At 40.7% G+C, this 20821-nt stretch overlaps 1 protein-coding gene across 5 annotated transcripts in view; it reads left to right on the forward strand.

The window, feature by feature from the left end:
- Nucleotides 1–2142: 2142 nt before the first annotated feature.
- Nucleotides 2143–20821, forward strand: part of npr1b (natriuretic peptide receptor 1b) — a 61737-nt gene continuing 43058 nt past the window's right edge. The window contains exons 1-3 of one of the 5 annotated variants that reach the window (XM_072679466.1): nt 2143–2178; nt 4908–5000; nt 7619–8419. In XM_072679466.1, coding sequence (XP_072535567.1) covers nt 7654–8419 — 766 coding nt within the window. In that variant the 5' untranslated portion in view covers nt 2143–2178; nt 4908–5000; nt 7619–7653. The other 4 variants (XM_072679464.1, XM_072679463.1, XM_072679465.1 and 1 more) reach the window with 4 other exon arrangements.

The following is a 20821-nucleotide window of genomic DNA, read 5'->3' on the forward strand; positions in this document are numbered from 1 at the left end:
AGCCCCTCTCGATGTGGAGACCATAAGAAGAAGAGGTTTTTGGTGGATTATACTGCTTTAAAACCATATGTCAAATTACTGATAATGTGATCTTTGGTATTTTGGTCTCTCCTCATTCATCGCTATAAGAGTCTGGTCTTACGTGTCTGGAAATGCAAAGATGGCCGCCGACTGAATAGTCTTGCCTTTCCATTGTTGTAGACGTGTCAACTGAGTGTAAGTGTGAGAAAGCCATGCCATTATCACAAATATTAACACATCTAGAACGCTTCTCAACCAATCAGAATATGAGGTTGGAACTAACTATTGTGTAAAAGTCTTGCACAGACTAGTCTACGAAGGAAAACAAAAAGGGCCAGGGGCAAAAAAAAACAACAACTCTTCTGTAGAGCAAGAGAAGGAAACCTTAAGTGGGACCCATCCTCCTCTGGTTGGCCCCTAAATAATGAAACACATGAGTTAAGGATTAGTGAATAAGTAAATTAGTAAATAATACAAAAAAAAATCAGTGGGTAGAAATATTAGCAAGACCAGCGGGTGTAAGAGAGGCAGTGTAATAAGCATAAGAAATAAATCAAACTGATTACTCTGAATACATGAGTTGATATTGCTCTATTTGCCAGATGCTTATTGTAAGACATGGTTCATTTATCCCCATAAAGTAAAGCCAATATTGGACACTTACTCACACACATTCAGAATTGAATTGTTGCTCATGTATGTTCTTTTGAACATTGATTCATTGACGATTTCTCACTGGCTACACACTTGCTAACAAACTTGCTAAAAGGTTCTAGGCTTGAACAAACAGTTCTAGGAAAATCATTCGTTGCCCTTTAACACCTTTATTTTTAAGAACTTAATTGTTTTGCAACAAACAGCGGTATGCTCTACTGGGTTGCTGAACTAGCCTCCAATCCCGCAGATCCCTGGAGAGAACCCCTCTAGAGCTGCCCATTAAGGAGGCTTTTCCTGTTGGCCTAAAGAGCTGAAGAGCATCAAGGTTATGGCTAATTTTATGTAGTATGAAAAATGTATGCGGCTAGTGGCTGGACCGGAATGCACATATATTTTTTGTTGCATCAGTGCACACACACAGACACACACACACACACAGTCTGTTTCAAGTCCCAAGTGTTTTATATATCGATACACTTATGTTTTAGATGGACTGTTCTTTAATTTGAAACTGTGGAGGAACCTTTAAGGAACCCTTTTCTTCTAAAAGCCTTTTCTTCAGGGATTCTGAAGGCACCCTAAAAGGTTCCTCTGCAGTTTAAAATTGAAGATCCTCAAAATGTTCCTCAGTGGACTTGTACTTACATTGTGGATGACCCATCTCACTCCTCACACAGACTTTTCACCCTCCTGCCATCCGTTTCACCACCTCCAGACTCTGCAACAGCTTCTTAAATGAGGCGGACAGATTAGTGAACACACTACTGCCCCCAGGCATCACACTGGATCAATGATCCTTTCCAACACAGACTGACCTCACACCTCTTAACCATCACTGACATCACTTTACACTCTGTAGCTTAGAAATGCTTGGACTAAACTCCTTCAACTCATGTACTGCTTTGATATGTCTGATCATTGGCTTGTTGTCCTAGTTATTCTGATTGGTTGGTGTTTGTGTGTTTTTTATTTGATTGTCCCCCTATGGGCTTAGGTGTGTGTGTGTTTATTGCCTTTTATGTACGCTGTTGTGTATCTCAATTCCACTGTACGTAGTCCTTGGTAATGTGCTGCTGGTTTGCCGTTTCACTGTGGCTCTTGGGAACAATGTTTTGTTCCAATGCATACAAGTTATGTTAAGCAGTGACTGTAAATCCACTTGGCTTGACTACTTTACATGGATATTCTTTAAATCTCAGCATTTCATATATAAAAATGGTTATTTAAGGAACCGTCCATTAAGTAGTTCCCCAGAAACCCCTTTTTGAACAGTTATTTGTAACAGTGGAGGCATTCTCGAATCTCTGGAGAAGAGATGGGCTGACTGACTATGGTTGCGCAGTACAATGGAGAGGAAGGTAAGGCAAATTGAAAGACTAGGGGAGGGAGGCACTATTGTGTTGCATCCTGTTTTGGTAACCCTATCCTTCTTGCTGTGCCACTCTCTCTGCAGCCCGGCAGGACTGATCGAATGCTGATTGTACACAGACACGAGACCAGGTTGGTTTTTGTTTAGGTTCTGCTGTTTAGTTTTTATTTTTCCTGTGGGTAAGATGACGATGGCAAACGAAGCACAGACTAGGAGTGCTTCTGCAGCGGCCTGAGGTCAGTTTTACTGGTTTGTATGAAGGAGAGTAATGGAGGAGTGCTAATACATTCAAAAGTTTGGAATCACTTCACTACAGATTTTAGTAATTTTAGAATCCTAAATTCTCATCCTCCTCATTCTGGACATGCCTAAACAAATGTTCAATGTTGAAAAAAAATGTTGAAAACCTATAGTTGCCCCGGTCTCACCTCACACTTAGAATAATTTTATATGTGTTCCGAGCTTCTGAATGGTGATTCTGGGCTTTTGAATGGTTGTGAAGTGGTTGTACATGAAGGGAGCTGAAGGGGGTAGTGTAAGCAGGGTTAGGAGGGCGCCTCTTGGTCTGGGAAGAGATGTGAGCTCAGGTCAAAGTCAGTTCAGCGGCCAAAGAGATTTAGAGCAGGCTCTGACCCTGCAGCTATCTCTACTCAGCCCTAGAACTCCTTTCACAAACTAATGGCTTTATGGCTGACTGCTTCCTACTTTATTGATTTGTAAACGAAACGTGAAGTGGCTTGTAGAAGAGCAGTGAGGAAGCATGAGATGAGAAGATGAAGAACACGGCACACTTTTGTTTAATTGCGATGAAAGGTTGTGGATGCCTGGAGCTTACATATAGGAACACACTAACAACCATGTCTATCATCATACTTGTGTGCATATTATATGGTCTTCAGTCTGTTAAAGCTAAGAAAAGGTTGGTAAGATGAAAAGAAAGAAAGAAAAGAATGAAGAATGAAAAAGAAATTGCAACAGAGTCATTGTGGAGTTGGAGAGTGGAAACAGAAGAGAAAACTGCAAACTTTAAATGTAAAGTACTTATTTTTGGTTCATTAAAACTAAAAAAAGATCAGTTGAAACCACTCCGCTAAAAGGTTCTGTATGGTTCCAAGAGTGGTTCTCTTGTGACATTTTTTGTTTTTGTATTTTTGTTGTTTTTCCTTTAGAGAAAAAAAACAAACAAAAATCTAGTTAAAACAGTGGTTCTTCTTAAGGAACTCTTTTTAAATGGTTGTTTTGGTCTTTACAATTCTCAGCTAAAACCCCTCAGTTGAAATTTAGGGAGTGGTTCCTATTTGATGTTGCATAAAGAACCATTTTAATTGATGTTTGTTCTTTAAAACAAACAAACAAACAACAAATCACTCCGGTTCTTTAGGGTTCCAAGAGTGGTTCATCTGTGGTGTTGCTTAGGGAATCCTTTTAACTGATGTTTTTTCTTTACAATTCTCAGTTAATGTTTTTTTTTTTATTTTATTTTTTTAAACAAACAAGTAACTAAAAATACTCAGTTAAAATTTGAGTGGTTCTTCTGTAGCATTGCCTAAATAACCTATTTAATGGATTTTTTAAAACAAACAAATAACAAAAATCACTCTGATGAAAGGTTATTTAGGGTTCCAAAAGTGGTTCTTCTGTGGTGTTGCTTAAAGAACTTATGTAATGGATGTTTTTATTTTTCTTTAAAACATCAGGTAAAACCACTTGGTTGAAATATTCTTTAGGGTTCCAAGAGTGGTTTATTTGTGACATTGGCTAAAGAAGCTATTTAATGGATGTTGTATAAACAAACGAATAACAAAAATCACTCGAGTGAAAGGTTCTTTAAGGTTTCAGTAGTAGTTCCTCTGTGGTGTTACCTAAAGAACCCTTTAAATTGCTGTTTTTCTTTGCAATTCTCAGCTAACACCACTCAGTTGAACGCTGCTTTAGCATTCCAGTGTGTTCTTTTAAAATGTCTGAGCTGTGTTTTTCAGTAGCGTCACTCCAAATGATACATTTATTTTAAATCAATTCAAGCCATCTTTTTTATTCTCCATCTGTCAATCTCTTTCACTGCCCCTGTCTCTTTCCTCCTCTCCCTTCCTCCAGTAGAAGGAGAAAGAGCGCTTTACAAAGACAGAAGTGCACACACACACACACACGCACACACATTCTTGCCGCCACACACTATTACTCACCCATCCCTGCTCAGTGTGCCTCAGGTCTGCCGTTTAGTGAGGATTCTCCAGCTTAAGGGCAGTGTAATAGATTGATCCGGCAGTTTGGTCCACGACTACAACCAGAGACTGTGCATCTTCTCTCAGACAGGGCTGCTCAAAGCCAGCAGCACTCTTCTCATTCATTACTGCTGGAGGTGTGGAAGGGCTGTCCAATCTACTCCTTCACCGCTGGAACTGATGGGGTACTGAATTTAATTGAATCTGATTGAAACCTGGACCAGTCCTTTATGCTGAAGCTTTCAACATCCTTGATGTCCGTGGGTCTGCTCTATCCGCTTCTCCAAGACTGCAACCAATGACAAGCTCTTTACACAACTTCAGCCACTTCACACATGATCTGGAGAATCTAGGATTAGTTCAACACTCTAATTATAGAGGTGTTTGGGTTTGCTCGAACAAGTGGACAGCTGTACAACCAAAGACACATCAGGTTGGTTTGCAGCATGCTGGAATGCTACAGGTGAAGAGTCACTGTGGGGCAGATCCTCATTCTTTTCTCACATCCTCTTATTCTTACTTTATGTCTGTATTCTGTAGACCAGGACCTGTTCGCTCCTACTGATTACACTTTCATTCTTTCTCTCTCGCTCTCTTGATCTCTCACCCTCACTCTCTCTCTTTCTCTCTCCCACCAGCAGCAACAGCAGAAGCAGCTGAGAGGCATAATCACCCGTAGTTGCCGTACGGAGCGCGGCTCGACATGGAGATAACGCAGTCGTTTATTTAAGGTAATCTGATTTGAGACAAGCACAGCTGGTCTAGCCGCTGTGCGAGGACGCCTAGCCAGAGCACACAAAGCATTAGACCACTCTGAGAGTTAGTCAGCAGCTGTAATGCACTTTGTTCGCCCTCATCAGCGCTGCCCACGCCTGTGTGTGGTGAGTACACTGTAATTGGATTGTGCTGCCTGATGGCTAAATGGCTAAGAAAAGATGATGGAAATTGTAGTGAGAAGGAAGTATTTTGTTTTAGTTGGAAAAAAGAGTAAAGAACGAGAGAAAGGTTGTTCTAGAAAGATCTGCAGATGTAACTGGTGAAGTTTTGCTGTTTACTAGTGTTTACGGTATAGTTGGTCTGACAGATTAATGGTCATTCTTTTTTTTTTTTTTGTCTTTTGCTTTAAAGTCATACATATTTCTGACAATAATTATAGGACACACACAGTTTCATTCTCCATTTCTGTTTACATTCTTCCTTGTAATGCTTGATTACCAGACACAGATTTGCAAACAGGATTACTGTAGGTGCGATTAGCGCAGTTTTCCCAGCTGTGGTGGAAAACTGGCTTGCTTTCATTGATTTATCAGCTGCACAGAGTGGTTATCATTTTAGAGAGCTGGGGAAAAAGATTGCATTATTCTTACTGATTCTGTCACCCACAGGGAAACAACTTAAGACAATGTTTTGTTGTTTTGTCTTTAAACAGAAATTAAAAGTCCAGTAAAAGGCATTTATTTTGTCACAGCATGGTGATGTTCACTTGTGTTGAAGTGAATGAGTTAAAAGAAAAATCTATTCTAAACATATTTCGCCACAACATCGTTTTTATGAATTTAATAAGATTATTTTTTTATTTAAAAGTGTTTTTCTTCTCTCAGATGGTGTGTTATTTATTTTAAAAGTATTTTCAACCTAAAAACCAACAGAGAACCAAAAAATCCCATTATTAAGACACCTGGGTGCAAATTACCACATTGACAGTTTTTAATATTTTAATATTACTGTATTTCTCACATTGTATTCGTTATGAGGTAACAGCTGATATAATTATTTATAAAGCCATTTCTGTGTTGGTGTTTCAGTGTTTGCAGACTGAACTCAGATTTTCATTAAAATTTTAAAACATTTGGTGAAATTTGAAAGTTCACTTTCCTCCTGAATTCATTTTGTCTTTGACATTAATACAACACAAAAGCTCTTCTGTGATTGGCAGCCGAACAGCAAAGAAACCATCCAACATCACATTTGATGGCAGCTGTGAAGTGCTTTTATGAACCCCTCCTTTTCATGCTGCACATGCCAGTAATGCAGACTGCCAACAAGTTCTATTTTAGGCTAATCTGGCTAATGCACCGGGTTCCACTCAAAATTTGAATGACGTTTGGCAAACTCCAATATGCTTGCCTTTTGTTGACTGGACTCTGTGAGGCTTGACCTGGTACAGTCCACCAAAAGCTGTTCACATTATGAAGGTGTCTTAAACCCTGTTCTAGCTGAATAAGTTTAACTAGAGGAGGGCATTTTTAAGTGACTTGATAAGCCAGTTCTTGTGACATAAAACATCTCTAATTTCACCAAATGACCCCACATGGGCTGGATTGCAGCATCATAGTCTGGGGATTTACACTAGTGTTAAGACTGAAATGAAACTTTTATGGATATTGTAAATTTAACACATTTATTGAGCAATGAGCGAATCAATAATGATGTGAATACCTTAGTCAGAGATGTATTTATGAAAAATAGTCCGACTACATACATGGAGCTTGTTAAAAAAAAGACTGATTGAAGATTGAAGGTGAAAAAACACTAACTACTACAAATTAATGGAGGTTTTCAGAGGCTTTGTGAATCAGATTTAAAGTTGGTGAATGATTGCACATTCTGCTTTAATCATTATAAAAGAAACTAAGATATAAGATTGATTTCTGAGTAGCACTAATAGCATTGTTTTGTATACTAAGTGCAAGAAAATGCAAATTTCCTAAGTTTAGGTAAAGCAATGTCGGGGGGGGGGGGTTAGAAGCAATGGCTGATGCATTGGGAAATGAAAACACAAATCAGGTCTGCTTTATTTTTGGCATGCGTTATGAATTCACGTCAAGGGAATGCAAAACCAGCATGAAGCAGACCAGTTCTGTTTCTCTTAGTACTTCACTTCTTTATTGTACCGTGTTGCTAAAGAAAACTAAATTAAATTTAAAATTAGATTTTCTTTTCCATTTCTGTAGGTAATTTGCACACACCTCATGCAGACAGAACTACCAAGTAGTCGTAGGATGTTCACTTTCACATTGAAATTTGAAGAGATATTTGTAGTCTTTCATGTTTCTGCATACATAAATGATTTGTGCTTCTTTACAAGTTCTTCACACTCAAAGACCAGTGTCTAAAAAGGTTCTGTGGAGCTATACAATGGGGGACACACATTTAGTACCCCTTTGAGAGTACGAAAACCCCTTTCTTTAAGGTTGTTCTACACCAGTTAACCAAAAGCCTATTAAGAACTTCCATAAACCTTCAGTACGTGTTTTTCTGAGCATTTACCTTCTTGATCTTGATTTGAGTCTTGATGCTGTGCTAATAAACTGACATACATGTTCTTTCTGTGTTTGTGTGTGTACAGTTTTGCTGACTATTGGGGCAGTAAAGTGTGGTGCTATGAGGCTGCTGTGGTGCTGTTTAGAGGGAGGTAGACTCTCTCTGGCTCTGCTGTTGCTCCTGCTCTGCCATTCCACCACTTACACTCATGCAAAGATATTTCATTTTCGCGAGCCCCACAGACACACCCACAAGCATGAAAACATCATACTGGCCATCATCCTGCCAAAGAACAACACCTCCTACCCCTGGGCCTGGCCCCGCGTCGGCCCTGCCATTGTGCGTGCCATCACCCTTGTCAACTCCAACCCGTCCCTCCTGCCTGGCTACAACTTGCAGTACGTCTTGGAAAGCAGTGAGAATGCTGATGGAATCTGCTCGGAATCCATCGCCCCTCTCATGGCTGTGGACCTGAAGTTCGCCCACGAGCCGTGGGCCTTCATTGGACCAGGCTGCGATTACACCTCCTCACCTGTGGGCCTTTTCACCACCCACTGGGGTCTCCCCATGATCACGGCAGGTGCACCAGCCGTGGGCTTCTCCGACCGCTCTGATGCCTACACCTCCATCACCAACACAGGCCCCACACACAAGAAGCTGGGCGAGTTCGCCTTGAACATCTGCAGGCACTTCGGCTGGAGTCAGCACGCCTTGCTGATGTTCGGTGACAGCAAGATGGGCGAACGCGAGTGCTACTTTGCTGTGGAAGGCCTGTACACTGAACTGAAAGAAGTCAACATCACCACGGTGGATCTTGTGTTTGAGGAGGACAGTCGACCGGTCAACTACTCTGAACACCTGCAGAAGATAAAAGAGGAGGGCAGGGGTGAGTGTCTTGGCTTGTTCTTTTGCAGTTGCAGGTATATGGCTTTGTTTGCACATGCTATTACGAGATCCAGCTCTGTAATTTGAACTGTTATTATTTCTTTATTAATCATTACTTATTATTTAGTAACTGCTAAAAAGCAAATATGTAAATTATGTCGCTAAAGCAGCCTTATGTGAGAATTGGCATCTCTTGCTCCTGGGCTCCCCCTACATTCAGAAAGTTCAATTTGCACTTTGAGTCACCCCTAAAGGACACACTTCACATGCATTTTACAACATAAGAGATACAGAACCGGCATCTGAAGTGAATATGACTCTGGTTATACAGCATTACACATTTATGTTGAGCCCAGATTACTCTTGTTAGAGTAGGCACCCTGGTTCTAGCTTGTGAGCTAGGCATTCTCTAATTTTGACATTTGGCTGCTTTCCTTTAGTCAAGATTTAGAGATTTACTGGAACCTATTAGCTTAGCTTGATGAAAATCAATGACCGATCAGTGTTTTTGGTGTCGATGCTGATCACCTCTCCTCTTCCAGCTCGATTAGCCAATCGCTAATACTGATCGAGGGTGAGGCTGGATGCCACATTAACCTTGGTAGACTAGTTAATACATCATTTGAGGGACCATGCACGAACATTACAAAAGCCCTGCACAGTCCCTCAATTTTGGAATCAACCACATTTAAAACACTGTGAAACACCGTGAAACTGAGAGCCTGCGGATTCCCATACTCCAGCTGCACTGTAGAGCTCAAAGTGGAAATACAACCGAAAAGGGCTGCTTATCTAGTGCTAAAACTTCATTCATTTCTTGAATGGATTCCTTTACCTTCCAGCCAGTTGCTGCTGTACATTTGGTCGTGGTTAAATGTAGCCTGCACGGTTTGTTGTTTTGTGCTTAGTGGTGTTTGTTGTCTCTTCTGTGTTCTGATACTCGCAGTACTGGGTTGAGTAAAGTACTCTTAGTGTGCATCCGGTTAGTGGTGTTAATTCTTTACTCTGCTTCTTCTCCTTTGCTACGGATATTTGTGTTTTACACAGATACAGTAAAAAGTGTCAGACTGGCAAATTTGGCACACGGAGTAGACTATAGCACTGCCTCTAACGGGTTTCTGCAGCTGTGTACGAGCTCTGTCTATTACTCTTCTGAACAACTATACATGCATTTCCTGACGAGCTGAGAGAGAACCGGCATCTGAAGTGAAAGAAGAATGTGGGCTGACCGAGCAAAACCATAATACTGGATTTTACACCGGTATGACTCTGGTCAAGCGTTACACACTTTCTGCAAAAGGTTTGGTGCAGCTCCACCAAAGTTACAGGAGTAGCATTTCCTGACCAGAGTGGCAATGACAGGGGTACTTTTCTCTCTGTTACAGTCAAGATACAGTCAGATTTTCAAGCTGTTTTCTAGCTGTTATTTTATGGTAAATTTACAGTAAATTGCATAATCTGCATGGACTTCTATACAAACTGTTGGGGTCTTTTCTTTAGTAATAGAAGATTGTGAATGCATTCAGCCTGCCTGTGGCCCTTAGGCTTTTTAAGTGGTTAAAATGTGCTTCCAGATAAGTTATGTAATTTGCATTCTCTAGTGCTGAACTATAGTTGCCTCCTCATTGACATACTTTGGGGTACCAATCCCTTCTCTCAGTTTTTGTCCCTGTTGGTCTTATCTGTCCCATCTCTTCAGTGTTGAATTGTGAAATGCTGTCTTATCTATAATAATTTGGCCTTTGTTTTTTCCCAGCAGTAACTGGTCTGATTTATTGTCCTATTTGATTGCACCAAACTCACACACAAAGAACACAAGGGTAGTATCTGTCATCGCATAATATACTGCACAGATTTCTGCTGAATGCCAACCTGGGAGAAAGAGAGGGAAGGAAAAAAGGAAGGAAGTGACAAGGGTGTGAAATACTGCAATAGCTTCTTTCTACTGCCAATGATCATCATTTATATTACTGAATATAATGATCTGTGCAGAGACGTACTGTACTGAATTGACTTTGACTCTGACGCGTCATGTTGTTTATTGTGCTTAATTGCAGCAACACTCATACACAGGCATATCTCTCGCTCATTTCTTTCAATCAAACTCTTCAGTAATGAAGTAGAAATCTGTTCATTAGCCTTAAACTGAACTGCCAGTGAAAGAGCATGTGCGACTCCGAAAAGCTTTGATTTGTACTAAGAACAAATGTAACAAAAAGACATCCCAGGCACTTTCGGTATGTAAGTGAAAGGCTTCTTGGATTCTGTTTAGTTTGTTTTTCGCTTGCGCTGCCTTGCAACCAAAATTCTTGAATGCTTTTGTATTAATATCCTGCTAATAAGAATCATGTATACAAGATAAGTCTTTAATGTGTGCTTTAACATTTATCTCCGGTCCCAGTGGGCTATAAAAACGTCCGTACAACAGAATTCGTTGACACAGGTCACGAGTGTCGACGCCGTATAAGGATGATGCACATTGTATCAGATTAGTTGGCATTTCCTGTAAAAACAAACTTCATTTGCCTGCTTCGCTCCACTTTCCTACTCATTCAAGCTAGTTGACGGTGGTCCACTTGCGAAGAAGGGCAGTCTCATGAGAAGGCAGTCTCATTAAGACCAGTTAAGAGACTGTGAAGACCGAACACTGAACTTTTTTATAAGCCATCACTTTTTTTTTTTTACTGGTACAGTATACTGAAATTTACACCACAGTCAGATCATGGAATGACCACAATAAAGCATGATAAAATTACAGGAAAGAGGGAGCTCACCGTGAGAAATGCAAACAAAGCACTTTATTGGTGTTTTCGGGCAAGCACTTTTTGTGCATGTGCAATGTTGGTCTCTTTGTGAGTCCTATACGACACACACTTCTTGATATAAAAAAAACATTTATTCTCCTCTGTTGTATTCTAATATGAGGAATCTCCAACACCTTACTAAAGGCCGATACGCTGAGCGAGGAGAGCAGGAAAGAGGGTGATTAAAGACAGAGGGGACAGAGGTTAACCTCCTCAACTCTAGATCTATTACTCAGTTATTAATTGTAAGACTTGTTATTCAATAACTGATGTGAAACTAATATGTGAGTTATATACAGAGAAGCAAGAAGTGGGGCCACATCGCCCCCAGATCTCAGCAATGTTTAAGTGAAACTGAATAAGAACTAAGGCTATTTGAATACCTGAGTACTTTATTGTATAAATAGTATGTGATTTTTGTTGTGCTGTAATGCTAAGGTGTGTTTTACATGCCCATTAAAACCCTGTCATTTTGGTTAAGCATAGCTAAATATACAGTAGCATAGCTTTGTTTTTAGCAATGTAAAGGGAATATTTTAAGGGTTTTTTTTAAGGGGTTTTTGCAATTATTCACAAGTTTGCTGTGCTTTGTCTCCTCTTTGTGCGATGTGTGGTTAGCTAGCCAAAGAGATTGTAGCCAGGTTAGCTTTAAGTCTAGCACCCACCTAGCACCTAGCTTTCCCTATGTTTTGCCTTCCTCACACAACGTGGCACTTGTGAGTTCCTCTTCTACATACATAGTTAGCTCTAGTCTAGAGTAGTCCAGTTTGTATTTGAGAAATCAGACGCCTATCATGGTTACCCACTCGCTTTCCTGACAAATTTGCGTTACCCTTCTGCGGACACTGACTCAGGAACAGTGATGGATCAGTCAGTAATTCTGAAGGGCAGCAGCCTTCCTGTTCAACAGTGTTTCACTGTGGAGTCCTTCTGTGTTCCCTTCTCTTCTGCCTGTATTTGATTGTCATTTCAGTTGTAAAGTGCAACGGTTACAAGAACTTCACAGTGAATGGCTAAAGCTAAGATACATTTATAAAGTCTTGTTCTAAAAAACAGTTGAAATATAACCTGTATAGAGGCTGTTTTTGTCAGTTGCAAAAATACATAACATGGACAAAAGAATTGGGATGCACCTCTTAATCATTTCATTCAGTCTCCTTGCCACAGGTTTAGCAAATCAAGCACCTAGCCATGCAGTCTGCCTCTGCACACATTAGGGGAAGAGACAAGAAGGGGTCGTTCTAAGAGCTTTCTATAACAGGATGCCACCATTGCAACAGGTCAGGTTGTGATTTTTTTTTTTTTTATTTCCAGATATTCACGATCAACTCTGAGTGGAACTATTGAAAAGCGGAAGCATTTAGGAACCACAGCAACTTGGCCATGAAGTGGCAAACCGTGTAAAGTTACAGAGTGGGGTCGCAAAGTGGGGGCACGCAGTGGGTAAAAGTCTTCAACGCTCTGCTGACTCAATAACGGAGTTCCAAACCTGCTGTTAGAGCTGCATAGGGAGACCACTCCATATTCATGCCGATGGATTTAGAATGGGATGTCATAGAAGCTCCTGTAGGTGTCCCAATACTTTTGTCCATATAGCGTACATTTGTGTCTTGTTTTAAAACAAGTAATGACCAAAAAATGGAAAAAAGGCCTTTCGTTTTGCCTGGTGTCACTGTGTATGTCATGAAGTGTGGGCCCATATTTGAGTCGGTTCTGTTCTTTGCTAAGCACAGGTGATCTTGAACTGGGAGAAGTAATAAAGTATTTCTTTCAGAGGTTAAAGTGCAATGTTCTGTTAAAGCAGATATGGTTCTGAGTCCTGGTTGCTAGATAAACACCTGTGTTGGGGTGACCTGGGGAGCTGTAACCTTTTCCTCAAGTGTCATCAGCCGACAGGAAATGCTTCTCAATGCAGCCCTGCCTCAGGTCCCCCCCCCCCCAGGGCATAATAAAGACATACAGTACTCACACCAGCAGAAGCAGGAAGGCACAGCAGGAGGATGCAGGCAGGAGATACAATGCCTTCCTGTTCAAAAATATCCCACTGCAGATTCATTCTCTCTGTTCCCCTCTGCCTGTGTTTGATTTAGTCATTTCTGCTGTGGTATAAATATTCTGTCACAGAACACTCATTCCTTGAAAATGTAGTTGCCAAATGTCTCTATTTACAGTCAAAGGCTAGCATATCCGTTACTTTCAATTCAAGAACAATGAACCTTCCTTTACGGTTAATGTTGTGTGTTGCATAACTTGCAAAGATTACACACATACTTATGTGGTATAACCTAACCCTTAAAGGTGCCCTAGAATGTCAAACTGTATTTACCTTGGCGTGGTTGAATAATGAGAGGGCGTTACATTTTTCATTACTTGGTTCATAAGCAAAACCCTTGTAAATAAAACAAGGCTGTAAAACGGGCCAATTCCAAAAGCCGCAAACTGTTATGTAACAGTCTTGACTCATTTTATTTATACTGCCAAAGTGTACATACGCACAGACCTAGCAAAAGCCTGTTGAGGCGAAACACAACAGCTGTTTTGTGAGGATATGTAAGTAAAGATGAAAATGCTAAAAGCTAACGCTTGGAGAATGGCTGACCAGTGCCTAAAGAAAGCTCTTGCACTCTATAAACGCTAGGTTCATAGGAGCGAACAAGTGCTGACTGTACACTTAGGGGTCACTGAGGGGTCCAAAAAAGAACACCACCACCACTACCCAGGGTCTTCCCAAGAAATCAGTGTGTTTCATTTTAAGGTAATATAACAGGGTGGTAAAACATTTTTCATCATTTTTTGTCTTTTTTAAACAAAACACCAGTAAAAATGGCAATAATTCCCAGAATGTGTAAACACACACTAGGTCCTTCAGCAAGCTGTAACCATTTTGTCTCTTTTGGTATTTATTGGAGTGTTTCAGTGCTGGTAAAGTATATTGGCCAACCCTACCGCTGTGGCCCCAGTGTAAGCCTGTTTGTAGCACAGTCTTTCATTAGGACTGCTAATGGCCAAGAATCAGCAGGAGTTTCAACATCAAACCCTCTTCTGTGCGCGCACACACTCACACACACACACACACTTAAAAGCAGCTCTATTGATGAGGACCCATCAGGTTTCTCCAATTTAATCTCTTCTCGTTTCACATCACTTCATTCACACTTGACTGTTCTACTACAGCAGTAAAAGCAGCAAAGCAGTCTTTAGGTCCACAGATGATGCTGCCTCCTTGCTACCACTTTTTATGTTTCTACCAAATTACCCACTAAATACTCTCATTAAATATGATGTTCAAAATTTAGACTGAAATGTAGACAAAGCACTTGAGCTGAATTTGAGCAGGACACAAAAGATGAGCAGATACCATGCACTGACAGAACCCAGCTACAGCACTGTCACCTTGGAAGGTATTAAAAAAGTGGATGTGAACTATGTATCATTTGTGTTCAAAAAAGGTTGCATAAAAAAATGGGGTTCGATGGGGTCTGGGTGGCTATGCTGCACTACCATAATAAGAGTCCTCGGGCAAGACTCTGAACACTACATTGGCCTACCTCATATAGTCATGTAACATGTAAGTGGCTCTGAATAAGAGCTTCAGCTAAATGCCATACATGTAAATGTAATCGAGATATGTGAGTATGAAAAACCTTTTTAAAGGTCTGAAGAACTTTCACTTGATTTAAAATTCAAAGATACCTCTAAGCTTGGATACTAACCACAAGTCAATAGGGCGACCACAATACTCTACTCTTTGCCCAAGTTCTCTCGGAATAGGTCGGTCTTCCGTCTGCATTTGAATACAGTTAGCGACTGTGCCGTATGGACACCCAGGGGAAGTTCGTTCCACCTTCGGTGCCGGAATGGAAAAAAGCCTGGACGCTTGTCTTCCGTGGATCTTAAGGCACACCTCTTGTTGAGACCACATTCAATTGCACTTACAAGGCTAATAATCTTTATATGCATTGACAATACAATAGGGTTCTCTGGAGCAGACATACATAAGCCTAGGGGCACAGTGCTCAATGCTCAGCATCAACTAGAGTGGGATTAAACTACCTGGCATTGACCTCTGGAGCAGTGGTCTGTGTTCTCTGCAGCGATGGAGCTGCATCCAATAGCTTTGGGCTGACTTTGAGTGGAGTTTGTGAGCCAGAAGCAATCATATAACATCGTCACAGAAAAGTAGCGGTTGCTGCTGGGGCAGGGGGCATTGGTACATAGGTCTCCTATATGTGGCCTTCTTGGAAGTCATGCCACCATAGATGCCATACTGCATGTGTGACGCGTCAGACCCTGCCATCACCATGGTTTCGGGGTGAGGGCGCGCCCATGCTGAACTAAACTGCTTGCAGTGCCGTGCTGAGCGTTCCATTGCTCTCTGCTCGGGTCCGTCACATCCATCTGGCCCTGGTTAAAAATTAAGCCGAGCTGGGGAAGACTGTGGAGGCAGTAAGGAGGAGAAAACATGCAACTGTTTCCCATAAGCCTGCTGCTCTTGTTGATCGTAGAGGAAGGAGGGGAAACATGGTTAGATGTGCATGAATAGCCATGGACCTTATACATAAACCCCAGGCTGCTAAGGGAGGAATGTGCTGATGAGAGGAATCTGCTGATGGAACTGCTTGTTCTGGACAAATCCAGTTCAGACTGATACTTCTGTCAGTGGAAACTGGAAACTCTGTATTTTATCTGAATTATTCTCAAGTGGATTAACCTCGAGTTTAGAAGTCAGAAGGTTTTACTGTTGTTTTGCTGTATTTGTTTTAATGAAGTTATGTAACTACAAAATGACTTGCAAAGTTCCTTACGACTTCATTGTGACTTGCATTTACATTTGGTTTACATTTGAGTTACGTTATTCATCAGCACATTGACTCAAGTCTGCTTTTTACTTGCATTTACTTTCATTTCTTTTTGAATCTGCACTATCCGATAGCATGTCTCTAATTGAAGTTAATAAGCTACAATTGGAAAATGCCCACTTATAGCTTCCAATAAATGTATTTATTGAGTATTTTAACTTGTTTGCTGTATAAATAGAAAGTATTTAATTCTAGTCGGGGCCAGATACTTTTTTACAAGCCCATTTACAACCTTGTTATTTTGCTGAATGAAACACCATAGTTTTCCGTTTATGGCAGGCTAGTTGCAAAAAAACACTGAACTCTGCTTTTATTAGCTGGTTTGCGTCACTGTGATGGCTCACAGGAGCCATGTAGCATACAGTAGCATAGCCTAGCCCAGCTTAGCACTTTAGCTCACTTCCCCCATCAGCTTAGCTTTAGCTTTTATCATTTATAGCCTCACTTTCATTTCCCCCAAAGCAGCCATTGCGTTTAGTTTCAAAAGGCTGGTAGACTGGCTGTAAAATCATTATGGGGGTGTAAATGAATTGAGTGAAGAATTTTTCCGTAACAGTTTTGGGGTTTTGGTCCATTTTCCAGCCCTGTTTAGGTTATGCTGGCTTTTTCTGTAATGGAGGAAACAGCAGTGTTTGTGGTTCACAATGTATCGCCTCATTTACCGAACTCTAATTGTTAAAACTTGCCAGGGTGAATATGGTTTTCAGTTCTTGGGCACATAGGGGGGGAAAAGGGTACAGGATTCTTAAGGGAGAGGCAATTGTTCTGTATAGAAACATTGAAACATTAAACCTAATCATATAAATACAAACATGGTTCTTTGCCTGGTTTCAGGATTACTTACATATAAGAACATTTTGTATTAAATTAAGTCATGCTTTTGTTTTCACTGGCCATACCTGAGATTTCAACAGGATACAACAGATTACATATTGTAAAACGCACAGTTTTAGTTTATACCCATGATGTATGACCTCATAGCCCACTTATGAGGACTAGTGAGCTACATTCTGTCCTGTTAACATAAGGCTGATCAGAACTCCCTGGAGCCACAGAGAGGTTTCTGAGCTGATTGAATTTGGAATCAAACCCTGACTCATACAGCGTGTTAAATAAGATTAGATTTTAAATGTAATTTGACAGAAGCTCTGACTCTTAAGCTGAGTTTGAACACAGTTTCAGACTGTGGGCTCAATTATCTACATCATCCTGCCATCATGTAGATGAAGAAAAGAGAGTGCAAAATTGCTTTAGTCTTCATCCATTCTATTTTTCCTGTGGAGCTTAAGAGTTAACAAGGAGAATGAGGTTTGACAAGCGATTAGTGATACAAATGAGCTCCCCAGGAAATGACTGCTGATTCCTATAATGAAGTAACTGAGGCCTGAGAATGTGTTGGTTTTACATTGTTGTCCATGGGATTTTTGGTTGCACACAGGGCTGAAACAACACATGAGAAAAATCTGTAGTGCCTTCCAGGACTCTTGCCTTATTTGGTTTAGTAGTTGACCAGTTGGCTTTACATAGTTCTAACGGTCTGAATATCCAGCCCTAATTTCCAGTCTCCTTTCCTCTTTCTCATAAAACCACATAACTATTGTCATCAGTCATAGTGGCCCAGCTGTTATGCAGTTTATAGGCACACACCTTAAACTAAGAATTTACAGAATCACCCACTGATGTTGCCTAAACACATTCACTGTCTAAATTATTTGTGGACCAGCCCTTTTAAGGAATGCATTCAGCTACTTTAAGTTGCATCTATCGCTGACACAGATGTTTCAGATTGCCAATAGAATCGGACTATCTGGAGCAGATAAACTCGTATGAGGCCAGAGGGGTAAAAAGCCTCCCAGCATTGCACTGTGGAGCACTGGAACTGTGGATGACTCTCTAAGATGATTGTGCTCTATTCAGTTCTTTTGAGTTGGGGAGTTGAGAATGAGGTGAGGTGGTGGTTATCCAACATCCAAACCTCACTAATGCTCTTGTCACTTCTTCTTGAATGTTGCTCATCTGCCTGCATCTCTGGCTAGCCCTGCACAGCCACTCAGTATGCCATGTATGTTCTAAACTCTGCTTGAGTGCTTAGTCATCGCTAATTGCATTTAGAAGACAAACAAGAGAAAAAATAATAAACGTAGTGACTCACGCCAGGTTTTATGGGATTTTGGATTGCTGGAGTGGACTGATCTTTGACACAGAGCTGTAGGAATATAACATTCCAGTAGATCTAGCTGAATGTCACATAGAAAGGGCAAACAAGGCTATGTTGATGTCTGTAGAAATGCAGAAGTGCTTACATTCACATACCCTAAAACCGTCCAATTTTACACATCTGCCTCATGTTGATGATGCTGGTACCTTCTTTAACTTGCATTTCTGACTGATGCGCTACTCACCAGGCATTTCCATCCTTGATTCTAATTACAGCAAGTGCCGTCCAAGACGTTTCCTCTGATTCCACATTTTCATAATTGCAGTATGAGCATATATTGCTGTAGTTCTTTTAGTGTGCTTTCACTCTGGGAGTATGCTGATCATACAGTCCAACCCTTTGACACTAGAACTATCTACTGTCGGCGCTGTGTTTTTGCGAATTGGCTAAAGGAAGCTTTCAGAAGCGCGCTGCTCTGTTTCGTTTCTTATCAGAGTACATGGGAGTTTTAGAGCAGATGTGATCACACATTCTTCTTTTTCCCCACGGTTTCCCCCAGAGCCAGGCTGGGAAAATGAGTGGATGTACTGATTTGAGCATTTTACTGTTTGAATGTAGGACAAAAATAATCCAGCTCAGGTTCCACAGATATTCTTCAGTATCTTAGCACTGTCAAGCAAAAACCTTGTATCTCCATTTTTACAGTTTTTCAGTTTTGAAAATGTTCTTAACATTGTGTCACAATGTCATGATGAATGGACTTCCATTGTTTTGTTTTTTTTATTTATTTATTTTTATATATATAAATTTTCCCCCATTCTTCTGTAAAGTAATCATTTTGGAGATAGGAGATGTTTGCATGAGAACAACAATATGTTGATAAGCTTCAGGGCCTTCCTCAGAAGTAGACATACGCAAATAAATAATTTTTAGCTGGAATGGATGGAAATCCTGGTCATCATGCCCATTCACTTGTATTGCGAAAGTAACTTCACAATAAGCAATTTATTCCCAATGAACATGAAGTCAGAAATAAACCCTAGCTCTTCATTTTTGATAGAGTATGCACAGCTGTGGCCCCTTCTAATGGTAGTGCACCATTTCTTACACACTATTTTGTGTAGTAATGTGTAGTTTGGGAAGCGGCCTACAAGAATGCAATTCATTAATTTATGTGAAATTTCTTAAATGAATGCAATGCCCTGCACCCTTCCACTCTGGGCTGGTTAACCACCTGCTCCTCTACATAACAGAGAAAATTACCTCCCCACACCTCAACATACTGTGGTGGGTCCCAAAGGTGCAGGCCTCTGCTTAGAAAGACTACATTGTATACAATTCCTAATGATTTAACATGCATGCATTCACATGCACACAAAATCATAGCATGGAAGGGCTGGGGCACAAACTAATGGTGGGGGAGGGGTTTGTTGAGTGGCGCAGCTGTCGAAGCGTTCTGTCATCAGCAGATCACAAGCTCAGTAATTGACCTCACTCTCTCTGGTGGGTCTGCTAGCCAAGTGTTGAGTTGTCCACTGACGTTTGTGTTAGCAGCAGGTTGATAAGATACAGTGGTTGGCTTTATATGTGTTGCAGAAGGCACATGCTTCATCCCCATCCCCCAAGCAGTGGTAGCATGGTGTGATAGAAAAACCAAAAATGCTGTATAACATTAGAATAAGCAGAAATATCATTTTCATACATAGTAAGAAAACATTTCAGTGGTGTTACTGTTATTAGTTAGAAGAACACAGCTAGAGGAAGGCAGGTATGGTTGCTGACATCTCTGTGGACTTCAGCTTCTATATGAATTCAGTTTCACCAGAAGTTCACCTGATTTACTAATTTTTTTTTACCTCTAACAATCTACTGCCCAAATAAATATCTTTCTTTGAACTGTATGTCAGAATACAGAAGCTAAATGCGTGCGTTATGATTTCCAGTTAACTTTAACGTGAGCCAAAGACTGGGGCGAGAGAGATGGACAGTTTGAAGAATTAAGAAAGCCCCACTCCCCTGAGTGTATGTGTTTCAGTTCTAGTCAATATTTAACTTAAAGCTGCCGTAAAACAACCGTTGCTTCCTAACCCTTAACTCTGCTAAATGAAGAAGTGTTAGTCACCCTCTAGGGCTTTCCTTCATTATGAGATGTCAGCGCATGTGAAGAATACAAATAGATCTCCTATACTGTCTTTTTCTGCAAATGGTGCAGCGCTCAAATTCCTCAGTGGCTTTTTTTTTTTTTTTTTTTTTTTTTTTTTGCAGATCAGGAATGACTTTTATGCAAACCGTGACTTTTCTGCAGAGCAGTGTCTTGTTTTTCATTTAAAATGGGATGTCTTAACTATGCCAGATTTTTTTTTGTTTGTTTGAATTCTGCTCAGTACTGAATTTCTGAAGCCCACGCTGTGGGATAATTGAGTTGAATTTGAGGCAGATTTTCTCCTCCCGACAATTGCAATTGTCTTCTTATGTCAGAATGATCTTAAATGCTGATCTTCCCAGATTACCCAGATCCTGTAGCGTGGGGCATCTATTATCCAGTCTTTAGTCCTCAGATTTTCTCCTAGTGCAGTCTGGGA

This window comes from Salminus brasiliensis, chromosome 5, assembly GCF_030463535.1.
Source record: "Salminus brasiliensis chromosome 5, fSalBra1.hap2, whole genome shotgun sequence".
In the NCBI taxonomy this organism is placed as follows: domain Eukaryota; kingdom Metazoa; phylum Chordata; class Actinopteri; order Characiformes; family Bryconidae; genus Salminus; species Salminus brasiliensis.